Source organism: Peromyscus leucopus, chromosome 1 (assembly GCF_004664715.2).
Source record: "Peromyscus leucopus breed LL Stock chromosome 1, UCI_PerLeu_2.1, whole genome shotgun sequence".
NCBI classification, from domain to species: domain Eukaryota; kingdom Metazoa; phylum Chordata; class Mammalia; order Rodentia; family Cricetidae; genus Peromyscus; species Peromyscus leucopus.
The window spans coordinates 73595688-73608694 of NC_051063.1; the positions used below are offsets into that span (position 1 = coordinate 73595688).

A 13007-nucleotide genomic window follows, 5' to 3' on the forward strand; every position below is an offset into this window, starting at 1 on the left:
CACCATGGCTAAACCACACGGAGCAAAGACCCAAGTCTGTGGGCCGAGGGGAAAGCAGGCTCATCCTGAAGAAGCTCAAACCCCAGGTTAAGACACTGAGGCCGCTGAGCCCTGATTCATTCACTATGATATTTACGCAGCTTTTTCCCTGAGGCAAGTGCACTGTAATTAGCATTCAAGGACCTCAAAATGCTTCAGGGGAGAAACCAGTTACCACACGGGTTGCTTTATAGTCTCTCTTTAAGGAGAGGGAGAAAAAAAATCTCTTCAGTGACATTTTGAAAAGTGAGACTAAGTGAAAACAGCCACTGTTTCTCAGACCCCAGGGGAAATGCCTCATGTGGACCCCAGCCTCCTCCAAGTGCTCCAGAGGAAGGAGAGGGCTGAGACAGGTTCATAGCATCAGCCCCCACCAACAAGCTCATAGATACACAATGGTTACCATAACTGTTCTGACAGATGAAGACATTTTTTAAAAGATTTTATTTTTTACTTTTAGTTATGTGTGTATGTATGGGTTTGTGCATGTGAAGGCCAGAAGAGGGTGTTGGATCACCCAGACTGGAGTTGCAGGCAGTTGTGAGTCACCCAGCATAGTGATAACCCAACTTGGGTCCTCAGCAAGGGCAGTTGACACTACTGAGCCATCCTCCTGCCCCCGACAGGACGATATTCTAAAGAGACTCTTGTGTCCCCACCTTTGACTATAAGACTATTGAAAGGATGGCCCCCAAGGAGTTAGAATTTTCCCAGGAATCTCACGCTGGAAGATGGGGTACAGAGAAGCCTGGTGCCAGACAGAGGAGGAACTTGTCTTCAGCAAAGAAATTTCGCACAACTCTGACATGTCAGAGCATCCTGCAAGAGAGACTGGAGCTGAGACCGTGATGGGTCAGTGATGGGTGGGACCACACCGTGACCTGGACTGCATGAGCTGTCTCCCTCTTGCCCTCTATTTAAATCTGATCTCACGTCAGACATAAACTTAGAAGGGTCACTGGGACTGTTTTGTCTCTCTTCCCAATGTGGCCATATTGAATATCTTACTTCTGCTTTTCACTATTAATTGTGACTTTTTTGACCTATTGAGGGCATGCAGCAGAATCTAGGTCGTTAGGGCTGCCAGGGCCCAGGCTCTGACCCTAGTAAGTCTAATAGCACAGCTTGTGAGAATCGAGTTCCCTTTAGGTGCCTCAGTTTCCCCATCTCTGAAGTGAAGAACTGGACTATAGGGTCTGCAGCACCTTTCAGCTCCAGGCTGCATGCTCTGGGAGACTGTCTTCCCTACAATCAGCTGGTGGCTTTGGCCAGCCTCTGGTATCTCCACAAGGCCGTGTCTTGGTCCACAAGAGCCAAGGAAACATGAACATGAGGAGCTGGTGTGGCTAGAGATGTGTAGCGGAAAGCACAGCAGATCCCCATGCTGGCAATGATAAGCCGCTGTGGCTTGAACATGTCCTCTGGGTGGTGCTGTGAGGAGATAGTGTGGGACCTTTAAGAGGCAGGACAACTAGATGACCGGGGTCTGGGGGACTGGCCCTTAGGGGGAGTTAAGGCAGTTCTCCTGGGTTCCTGGTTAGTTCCTACAAGAGGGTTGTTTTGGCAGAACAAGCCTGGCCTCTGTTGGTCTCTCTCTGACTTCCACGTTGTCTCATGATCTCTCCAGTGTCTCATGATCTCTCTCATGACTCCCACCATTATGGTGCCCCCACCATGGCGCCTCTACCAGAGTCAAGCGTATGCCTGAACCTCTGGAAAAGTGAGTAGAATAAACCTATCTTCTTTGTAAAGTACCCAGTCTCGGGTATTTCCTGACAATGACCATGGCCAGAAGAGACCCAGTAAGCATGCACCTTACTTTTTCATCTTTTCTGACTCTGTCTTGGTGGTTTTTTGTTTGTTTGTTTGTTTCCTTTTTTTCCTAGCAGGAGATCTGGAAGAGTCTGAAACTGCTGACTAGCAGCCCAGATCTCATATCAACCATTTGTATTCCTGGTTGACAAAGCCCTGTCACTATCTCGTTAGTTTATCTGACCTCACAGTATCCTGCTGCGTCCCCCAGGCAGTATCTTTGTCCTTGTGCAACACATCAGGAAACAGAACACACAGAGTCAGTAACTCATCCAGGGGTGGAGGTGGGGCCTCGGGAGATCCAGTTTTCTAGAACGGAGTCCCAGAATAGAGACTGCAGCTGAGGGCGCTTCAGCATCCATCCCACTTTCAGACCCCGCCAGCGGCGGTACAACATCAGTGTCCGGTTGACCTGAACAGCACTGCCAACACGCTCCATCTAACTGATAGCTGGAAGATATCTCTGGAAGATTCCAGCCAACACCAGCTGAACACATGCTCTTCGAGCCCATGTGGAGCAGTTACCAAGGCTGACCACATTCAAGGCCAGAAAAGACACTCTAATGAACTCAAGAGAACAGAAATCCCAAAGCATGTTCTCAGACCACAATGGAACTAAACTAGAAAGTCATAAAAGGGAAGAGGCTGGAAAAGGCTCCAAATATTTAAAGATTAATCAGCATGCTCTTAAACAACACACTTAAGTCAAGGAAGTCCCCCAAACAGCTTGGTAGTGAAGCAGAGCCAAGTTCAAATCCAGGCTCTCTGCTCCTTCCTGGGTGGCCCTGGGTGAATGAAATCTCTTGGAGCCTCTTCTGTTTCCTCAGCTAGGTGGCAGGGTTTAAGGCCACTGTCTTCCTGGGTGTCCATGAAGGAACAAGAAGACAGGGCCTGTTACACAATTAGAACAGTAGTGGTCACTTTTTAGGTCACCGTGGTGTTGGTGACATTTCCCCCATCCTGGCCCAAGAATATCATGTTCCACTTGCAGGTAGCTCACCGTGTGTGTGTGTGTGTGTGTGTGTGTGTGTGTGTGTGTGTGTGTGTGTGTGTGTGTGTGAAAGCAGCAGCTGTAACTGCTGGATTTGGATGAGCCCTCCCTCACCCACATCTGTGGGCAGCCATCTACTGAGGCAGCCCCAAAGAGCAGCACTCCGCGTCCATCTGTCCACACAGAGTGATGACCCTCACTTTGAGTACCGGCACCAAAGAGAGAACTCATCTCCAGTCACAGGGCGTGAGGTGCCACGGTGCTGGATGATCAGGTAGCGTCTTGCCCAAGACTGTGTGGAAGGGAATTCTACATCTCATCCACGCCGAGACAAACACGGCTCACTGCACACGCAGCCCAGCATCTAGAGAGCTTATTGCACAACCAGGGGAGAAGACGTTCCTGAGGTCTGAAAAATTGCACAAGGCTCTGACTCATGAAGACATGGCTTATTCGAATTTGGGAATTATCAGAAGTTCCAACCACGACACCAGCCCCCAGAGAATTCAGTGCACAGATGTGACGGTCCCGTGGCTAGGGAGCAGCTGCTGCCAAGCAATGCTGTACAGGATCATTTATGAAATATGCTAAGTCAACAAATTGTCCTAGCAATCAAAATAATAGGGCATTTGTAAACTCCCAAACTGTTCGGGTTATTTTTTCCCCCTCTTTTTTTAAGACATGACACATTTTTCCCTATGAGGATTTCCAGAACATAAAAACAAAACCAGGCCAGATCCAAGAAGGACCTGGAATGCCGATCAACTGTCATGTCCTGCATGTCACCGGCTCCATGAAGGGCAAAGGAGACAATGCGTGTAAAGACTATGTCCTGAGGGCTGGGGAAATGCCCAGGTCAGTAAACTGGAGCACAAGCATGAGGTCCCAGTTCCATGCCCTGCACCCAGGTGACAAAGCCAGACACAGTGGCACACCTCTGTCACCCCAGCACTGGGGGTCCATGGGGCTCGCTGGCCAGGCAGTCTAGCTGAGTCTATGAGCTCCAGGTTCAGGGAGATACTCCATCCTTAAATACAAGGTGGAGTGTGATTGAGGATGGACCACTGGTCTACACACACACACACACACACACACAGAGGGGGGGGGTTCCCATACATGCAGCTCGTAATTCAAAGGAAGCTGCATACTTTGCAAAAGATCAATCAGGTAATGCCTGGGGCCATCAGAGGGTATGGGAAAGTGGTACTTGACTCCCTCAGCCCAGAGAACCTTTCCGATCTGGTAAACTCCGTGTCAGCCTCAGGACACATGCTTCCATCACCCCTTCTCTGTGCATCCTTCATAACCCACCCACTCACCAGCCCAAAGTGTCCCATGGTATCCAATTCCCCTCAGGAGCCTGCCCTGAGGAGATTTCTCCCATGAGTGGCGGGGGTTACTAATCTGAGGGATATCAAATGAATCTACTTACACGACGCTCTTAGGTCCATTCACTTTATTCTTCTGAGACACAAGTCTGTCTACACAGCTTCAGTTCTGTTCTCATACTTAGCTCCTCTCTGTCCCTTCTCCTGTCCTCTCACAGTTCTAAGTTCTTTCCATCCCGTTCCCACCTCCCCCTGATCCCACCCCACCCCCACCCCATGACCCGTGTCCATATTCAGGCCCTGCCGATTTCTGGTCGGGCAGGGTAAGTCTGCTGGGTAGCTAGGAAGCCCGCCTCATAGCTTGATGCACCTGGTATGTAAAAACCCTTTTGTTCTAAGTAAGCTGCTCGAGGGTGCCACTTGGGCTGTGAGAGAAAGGGGAGTCTGAGCTTAATTTGCACAAGAAGCCTGGCCTAGGCGGTGTCTCCGTATGGATATTTACCTAGCAGGTGGTCTGGGGAGCTTATTCTGTCTGCTGTTTGTCCTTGGATGCTTTTGCCCAGAGCTGGCCCTGGCTCTGTGTGCTTGCTAAAGGAGATAATTGCAGAAGGCAGACGTCTGAATTCTAATGCTAAAAAGAAGAAGCAGGAAGCCTTGCCTGTATGACTGTATCCAAATACCTTAGTTGTATATGCCCAAGAAAGGATCAGTCCACACTGTTTAGAAGTTCTTAGGAAAAGAATCAATTGGGAAAGCTGCCATGGCACACAAGAAAATCATTGCAGGTACCGGATAATACCACCCAGACTCCCTGAGGCTTGTGGCTTTTTCCTCTGGAAGAGCTCTGCTTCTTCATTCCTGCTTCATATTTCCGTGGCTCGCAGCACCATGGGTCAAAGACATTCTAGACTTTACCTCTGAGATGACTACCTCATTGGAGCTTTGACGATGACGTCAATGGTTATCATTACAGCTGACAGGAATGAGTTCTATCTAGAAGGGCACCAGATGATGACAAACGCTTCATGAAACAATGTCCTTGCATACTGACAGCTCCAAGAGCTGTGGGCAAACAATCTTGTTTCTATTATGGTTTTACTGGTGAGGACACCCATCCCACATCCAGAAAGGAAAGCTCAGAAAGAAGCCTAGCCCACAGTCAGGCAGCCATCGTAAAAGCTGCTCAATAAGAAAGGCCAGCCAAACTGACCTCTCGTTCCCTTTATTTTGTATACTTCTGCATACACAGTAGTTGTTCAGTAAAGGCACTGGATGAATTTAGAATTTACATCACTGACCGCACCATACACATCCCTCATCATTACCGCTTATGTCTGTTTCTGAAGCACGCTGTCTTGACTAACGCTCCCCTGTGGTTCTAGACACCCGTCGTTTAACAGAACCGAATCACACCAACTTTCCAGCTGTTCCTGAGAACCTTTAGGGAAAGTATTCAGAATGTCTACTGCTCTCTCGGTTTCTCTGTTAGAAGCATTTTCCTTTTCTAATGGCAGAGAAAGTGGAAAAGCAAAAGAAATAACTCAGCGGGGATCTCAACCTTAAGGACCAAGAGGCAGGGCTCAAAGTCACGGAAAAAGAACAAAGAATTACCAGACTCTCTGGCATTGGTTCTAGGGAGTGGGCATGTAACTCCCATCATCTCCAGGAAATATTCATGAGCTGGCAGAAAGCTGACATGAAGGTACTAAGCACAAGATGGGGGCATCCATTCAGTGCCAACCTCGGCTTTTCCCGTCATAATATAAGGGACAGCAAAAGGCATCTCTCAGAGCATCCAAACCTTTGAAATAGATACAGGACCACAATCTCTTCACAGACCTGTTTCCTTATAAGACCTGTAAGCCATTCTAGCTCAACGGGATCTCAGAAGCCATGGATCCAGGCCCTTCATGGCTGTGGTCCTGAAGGGGCTGGTACTGGTCAGGTCTGGACCCACACAGGCCGGAGCCAGGGGTCGGTACTCAGCGCTTCCTCAAATCACTGCCAAGCGTGACCACTCCCTCACAACACGCAGGGCCAGAGCTATTTGTTCGTGAGAAACGTAAGCTCATGGAAAGTCTGATGTCTGAATCCAAGGCACGAAATTTGTCCAGCATCACCCAGCTCCGAACCAACTCAGAATTGGGCCCGCCGTGCTGAGGCATCTGGCCAGCTAGCTCACAGCCCTGCCATCCCGGACCAATCGTGGTTTTAAGTTCCAAGGCAATCTATTTATTGCTCCCTGGGATGGGATAAAGTAAACCAAATGCCTGGCTTTTGATCCTGTGAACTTACTAATTTTATCAAGCCTTACTAATTTAACACTTTAGCAAACCATCCATCGGGCAATAAGGGAAGACACCAGCCCAGGAGAAAAGCTGTACAAAGGCTAGGAAGACAGTTTCAGGTGACAGAATCCCACACAGTCTTTCTACCAACCCTGCCCTAAGATGAAGCCTAGTCCCCACCCTGTATGCATATTTTTTTAAGTGACAAGAGGTACATCCAATTGCCAATAGCAGACAGAAATGATTCTAGCGAACTTGCAGTAGACAAAAGGAAACAACCTCCAGTAGTGGAGGGCTGTCTTTATCCCCACTGTGTTCACTGTGAGCTCCCTCAGGCAGGGACTTTGGGCTATTTCTTGTATCTCTGCGGTCCAGCAAGGCCAGACACTAAAGCTCACGGTGAAAACCTGCTCAAGGCTCACATAAAAGAGCCACCTAAATAAAGTCAGTTTTACAAATAGTTCGTGCCTCCAAGAATTCTGTTCTGTGGCCTCTGCCTTCAGAGAGGCTCTGCAGTGAGGCCAGGAGTAAGAGCTTCTGAAAAGCTGCAGCTTTCCCCTTCCAGGCCTTCTCTGCCCCCACCTGAGGCTTGGAAAGCTCTAGGCTTGTCCCTTTGGGGTGTCTTGGATGTTTGGCCTTTCCTGGAGTGTATAACAGGAGGAATGGAGGGACTAGGTTTCTCCTCTCGGGGGAGTCTTTTCCTGGCTCTTTAGCAGACATCTGCAGCACCTCACACTGTGGTTGGTCTTTTGGAATGTCCCTTTCTTGCCCAAGAACGGTTTACAGTCTGGGACTCTGGCTCGGAGACACATCTTTACTACAACCAACCCCTCTTACACTGCACTCCTCCTTGGCCAGTAACCTTGCCCTGACTCCGGTGCCCATGGAAGGAAAGATCCATCCCTCATTATCCCACAGCCATGGCCATCAGGAGCACTGTTTATTTCAGCTATGAGCTGCTACTTAGCTGGATCTGGTTTATAATCTCCGTTGCTCTGTCAGCAGCACGGAGTGGTGGTTATGAATGGGCTCCGGATCCACGCATGGTCAAGGTGCTGCTGTGTGATGGTCACCTGTACCAGGGGAATGACAACACAGGCAGTGTTGGGAGGACCAAAGGCTTGGTAAATAGATGCCTGGTACAGACATATGAATTGTACAGCACCCTGTTGCTGCTACCTTATATTGATCAAAACTTTTTTTTTTAATTTGACACAGGGTCTGTTGCCCCAAAGTGGCCTCGAACCCTTGGAACTCTTGCTGGAATCACAGGCGTGAACCAGCACACCCATTTATTTATTTATTCTCACTTTCTTTTTTTTTTTTTGGTTTTTGGAGACAGGGTTTCTCTGTGTAGCTTTGCGCCTTTCCTGGCACTCACTTGGTAGTCCAGGCTGGCCTCGAACTCACAGAGATCCGCCTGCCTCTGCCTCCCAAGTGCTAGGATTAAAGGCGTGCGCCACCACCGCCCGGCAAACCAGGTCGGAGCTGAGGACCGAACCCAGGGCCTTGCGCTTGCTAGGCAAGCACTCTACCACTGAGCTAAATCTCCAACCCCTTATTCTCACTTTCTTTTTGCACATTCCTGGTCCATAACAACGGACACTTGTCCTCTGTATACTTGCATACCTCTCAGCCAAACGCCGCAGCACTGGTAATTTGTCTCTATTTCCAAAGCAAGAGATGTTCTCTGATGTTTTCATTAACGGACTTAAAAACAAGAGTTTCATTTGGCATGATGGCATTTGCTCCATCCAAAGCGCTACCATGACTCCCAAAGCAATGCCTGGGACATCTCCTCCCCCCAGATCCCCACCTGGCTCCTGAGCTTTCTTCCTGGATCCTGCCTCACAGAACCTCTCTGACCCCAACATGTTCTCACAGCGCCTCCCCTCATCTTCTACTCAGTGGTACTTCTCCAAAAAGGCCTCTGCGTCCACCCAGCTACAACAGCACTCCCATCTACCGTTCACACTGGAGCAGGCAGCCAATTCTCCTTATTCAGTTGTGACATCAAATGAGCTAGCTGCCCTGGGCACCAGCTGCTGAAAGCTGGAACCAGGATGCGGCTGAATGAAGGTAGCTGGCTCCCAGAGTCTGGTCCTGGAGATAGGTCAGGACACAGCTGGGAATTAAAGGCAAAGCAAAGCTATGGGGCCAGCTGTGTGTGCCAAGCATCTCCTATCTCTCTATCCATCCACCCGCATAACTACCAGTGCCTAAGTACCAGGTAGGCAGACATATTATGTTAGACGTAATACAGAGCAACAAGTATTTACAGAAGGATGGCTGGCCTGCAGCTCTCCACTCCCTTCCAAAGCCACCAAACTCATTCTTCCCTGGCTGTCTCCACAAAGAGGGGCCACTGGGGGCCTGGGCTAATGAGGGACCTGGCTTCCCGGGACAACTCAACCAGCCAAGGATTTGGACTCTGCGAACTCCAGGCCTTAACTGACTCAGCTTCACATGGTGTCAGTAACTCGGGGGTCCCCACGAAGTGAAGCTACAAACAGTAACAGGTGATGGGTTTTTCACCAAAACGTGCTTTTTTTTTAATGTCACCGCCACACACTCGGGTCCTTGAAGAAGTAACCCAGACTCCCTCCCTCCCTTCTACACTCCTCCTCTAGGTTAGTACTAGAACAGCCCTCCTCCGAGCATCACCTACTCAAGAACTATTCAAGCCAGGCGGTGGTGGCGCTGGCCTTTATTCCCAGGCGCACCTCTGTGAGTTTGAGGCCAGCCTGGTCTACAGAGTGAGTTCCAGGAAAGGCACCAAAGCTACAGAGAAACCCTGTCTCGAAAAAAACAAAAAAAAAAAAAAAAAAAGACTATTCAAGAACATCCGCTCGTCTGACACACCTGCCTCCCCAGGGAACTCTGAGCCACATCAGAGTCCGGATGACTTCTGAACATCTCTAGTTGTCTCCTGCAACATCAATCTATCCTCCACTTCAAAGAAGTATCCACTCCTCAGCTGCACCGTTTCCCACGTCTCCCCAGGGTGAGACGGCCATTCCAGTCCCTTGGAAGCCTCTTGCCTACAACCTTGGGGTCAAGCTCTGGCTTGATCTGAATGAGGCTGCCTGGGTTCCAGTTCCAGCTGAGTGACCTTGATCAAATTATTCAACCTCAGTTCTGCTTTGTGTAAGACAAGAATGATGACACAAACTTCCTCCTCTAGAGGCTGTGAGATCAAATACCGTCCAAAGGTAACTCACCTGCCACATGGGCTGGGGCTCAGTGGGTATGCCTCCTCACCGTGCCGGTTAGGAAGCCCTCTGGATCAGTCCTCTCTGGAAAAACTTTCCTCTCTCTAATGAGGCTGAGTTCCTGGGGCTGAGTCCAGCCCTGTGCTCTGGTGGTAAAAATATAAACAAGCATCCACCTCTTCCTACACCAACCACTCTAATACCTTCCTGACTATGTGAGTTAAATTTTGCCAACTCCAAAGTGGTCATACGGGACCATATTCCTATGAAGAAAAATCTAGATCAAATCCCTCTGTCCTGTGCTTTCCTATCCTCCCCACCACGTGCCCAGAGGGAGGAGGTGCTAGGTTTGGGCAGGAGCCCTATAACTGAAGCCAAGTGCACTACCCGGCCCAGCTGGCCGGTCCCCACACCGCTGGAGTGGCCAGGCTGGACTTACTGTTTTTCCACAGCCTATCTCTGCATTTAACCAAAGCATTTCTCAGGAAGGTCCGGCAGGAAGCTGGGCACTTCCCCAACCTCCTTCACCCCATCACCACCTCCCTGCCACTCCAGCTCTTGTTGGTACAGAAAGGTCACATAAGGAGCGGGGGAAGGGGGGCATTTTTCATCATCCCTAGCGGGCCTCTCTCCTCTACCTCGGCAAATTTTGTGATCCACTACCTGGCTGAGCTCATTCAAAAGAACCAAAGAACGAGTTGTGAGGCTTTGTTTTTTGTAAAGTTAACTCAAACCAATGGAAGCAAGAGTGTCGGGGTGGGGTTCTAAGCCGGTTTTTGCTTACGAGACCAGGGGAGGGAAGTGCGGGCTGACTTGGGCAGCGCTGTTCCCTCTTCCCAACTCTCCAAAGTGAAAGTTTTTCACTAAGGGGATCTACGAGAAAAATACTGCCTGGCTAATTCCAACAAGAAAGAAAGCAGCAGCAGAGGAGAAGGAAGGGAAGGCGACAGACAGGAGTTCTTGGGGTCCCAAAGCTACGTGTATCAACATGCTAAGATCCAGGTGTTGTGCGGCCCTACCCAACGGCCTGCGGGGTCACCCAGGAGAGGACCAAAGCGTGCAAAGCACCTGCTTACCCGATGCTGGACGCAGAAATTGGGTCCAAGGGAGCCCATGAAACACAGCCACCCAGAGTCCTGTCCCTCTCCCCCCTGACTGGATACCCAGAACACCACACAGTTCTTTGCCGTCCCTTGGCCCAGACAGGCCGGGTTGGGAGGGCGAGGGTGAGAAGCCACCCAGGAGAGCAGCGCAGGGTGGGGCGGATACCTTGGCCGCAGGCGCCGCGATGCAGGACGATGACCGGCGGCTGGCGAAGCTTCTCGGAGCGGCGGCTGGCGGCGCGCAGCTGGCACAAGTTGGTGTAGGTCTTGGCGTCGCTGCCGCACACCGGCTCGCTGCTGGCACACACGCACACGCCGGCCTGAGCGCGCCGTCGTACTGTGGCCGAGGCGGGCACCCCGAAGGGCACCACGCACTGCAGCCCCTCGCCGCAGGGACCCTCCTGCAAGCCGCATGCTGCACCCTCAATCCCGCCGCACACCTCGCAGCAGCCGCACGCGTCCCGGACGCGGCCGCCCTCACAGTCCGTGGGCGGTGGGGCGCAGCGTGTGGGATCGCAACGCTCCGGGCAGACGGTGGCAGCCGAGGCCGAGCGGCCGGTCCTGGACGGCAGCGCCAAGGAGGGCGCCGCCAGCAGCAGCAGCACTAGAGACAAGAGCGCGGTGCGTGGGGACTGCATGGCGACTCCGACGGCTGCGGGCGGGACCAGAGCCGAAGAACCGCGCTGGGGACGGCGTGTCGGGGTCTTAGGGACAGCGGGTGTGAGTGCGCGCGGCCGTGCGGCCCAGCCCATTGGCCTAGCGGCGGTGACGAGGCGCCGGGGGGACGGGCACGGCTCCTAGGAGGGGGGCCGATCGGGGACCGCCCGCGGGGACGAGGCGGGGCAGCGCGCGACTCCACCCTCTGGCCAGGCTCAGTTTCCCAATCTAGGCTTCAAAACCAAAGTAATAAATACTCAACAGAAAGAAACCTGCCCAGCCTCGTGCGATCGCCTGGGAAAGTTCCCGCAGGTCGTCCAGCGCGGAGGGCGGTCACATAGACCCCTTGTCACAGCTAGAATGGAGCAGTGGCCAGCATGGGGGACTGTGGCCGTGAATCTGACCCCCACCGTGGGAAGGCAGCGTCGGCGGCGGGGCTGGCAGAAACCCAGCGCCCAGACCTAGTTTTACGTAAGAAAAGCAAAAAGCCGAGGCAATTGACAGCATAAACCTTCCTGACGCTTCTTTTTTTTTAAAGTTGTTTCCGTAGTGTGGGTTGGTAGCTGGAAGGATTGCCGGGAGCGTGCAGCAGCAGCCTGGCTTTGTACGGTTTGTATTTTTGTTGTTGTTGTTGCTGTTTTGGTTGTTGTTGTTGTTCATCCTGAGTTGTTAGAGAATGTGTCTTTACCACACAGAAGCGCTCAGCCCCCCGCCTGCAATCCCAACACTTGGGCAAATCAACCAGGTCCCTATCTCAAACAAAATTTTCGTCTCTGAGCTCTCACGTGAGGATCTCAGTGACTTTCTTGGGATAGAGATGAGTCTAAGAATCATTTGGAAGAGCAACTGTGACCTTGGAAGGGGGGTCTCTATGCCTGGCGCACTTACAGGCCAACAATGAACACATAAATCTTGTATTGGAAGCCCAGAGAATTAAGCGATTTGGGCACGTCCCACCTGAATTACCCTCTTGCCCACTCCAACACACCCCCAAGACTGGTGGGTGGAGTGCTGTTGACCTTGGGGAAAGGAGGAGTCACTGATTCAGCTGATAAAGCTCTAATCTACATCTGGGTTGTTCTCTTGTGCACAATTCCTTTTCTAGTAAGAATACTTAAAAAAAAAAAAAAAAAAAAAAAAAAAAAAACCCAGATGCAACTCCGCTCAAAGCATGTCCCCCGCCCCCCATATTAAGTCTCAACTGTGACCAGGTCCCAGAGGGTCCCTCCCACCAAGGGGCAGCAGAAAGGCGCCTCCCATGAGAAATACTTTAGTGTCCCAGCTGGAATCCTCAGACCCTACAAGACCCTACAACATAAAGAGCCGATCAGCAAACTCTGTTCCATCCCAGTAAGCTGATGACATAAAAAAAAGATGTGGTGATAAATAGCGAAACTCCTCTTGGTTCAACTCCCTATTTTTCAGGTAAGATTGAAGACTTGAAAGGCTAAATGATTCCCCCAGGGACTCAATCATGCCCCGAGTTCCGAACAAAGAAGCCAGAAACCTTCCGATCTTGTATGTGCCTGCCAGTCCCACCTGACCCCACTGAGTCAAAACACAGTGTGGGGCCAGCG

At 51.1% G+C, this 13007-nt stretch overlaps 1 protein-coding gene across 1 annotated transcript in view; it reads right to left on the reverse strand.

Moving 5' to 3' along the window:
• Window positions 1-11509, reverse strand: part of Htra1 (HtrA serine peptidase 1) — a 51366-nt gene extending 39857 nt beyond the window's left edge. Inside the window, exon 1 of the mRNA XM_028868377.2 lies at window positions 10940-11509. Within this exon, the coding sequence (XP_028724210.1) occupies window positions 10940-11411 (472 nt within the window). The 5' untranslated portion in view covers window positions 11412-11509. The remainder of the gene's footprint in view (window positions 1-10939) is intronic.
• Between the last annotated feature and the right edge of the window lie 1498 nt (window positions 11510-13007).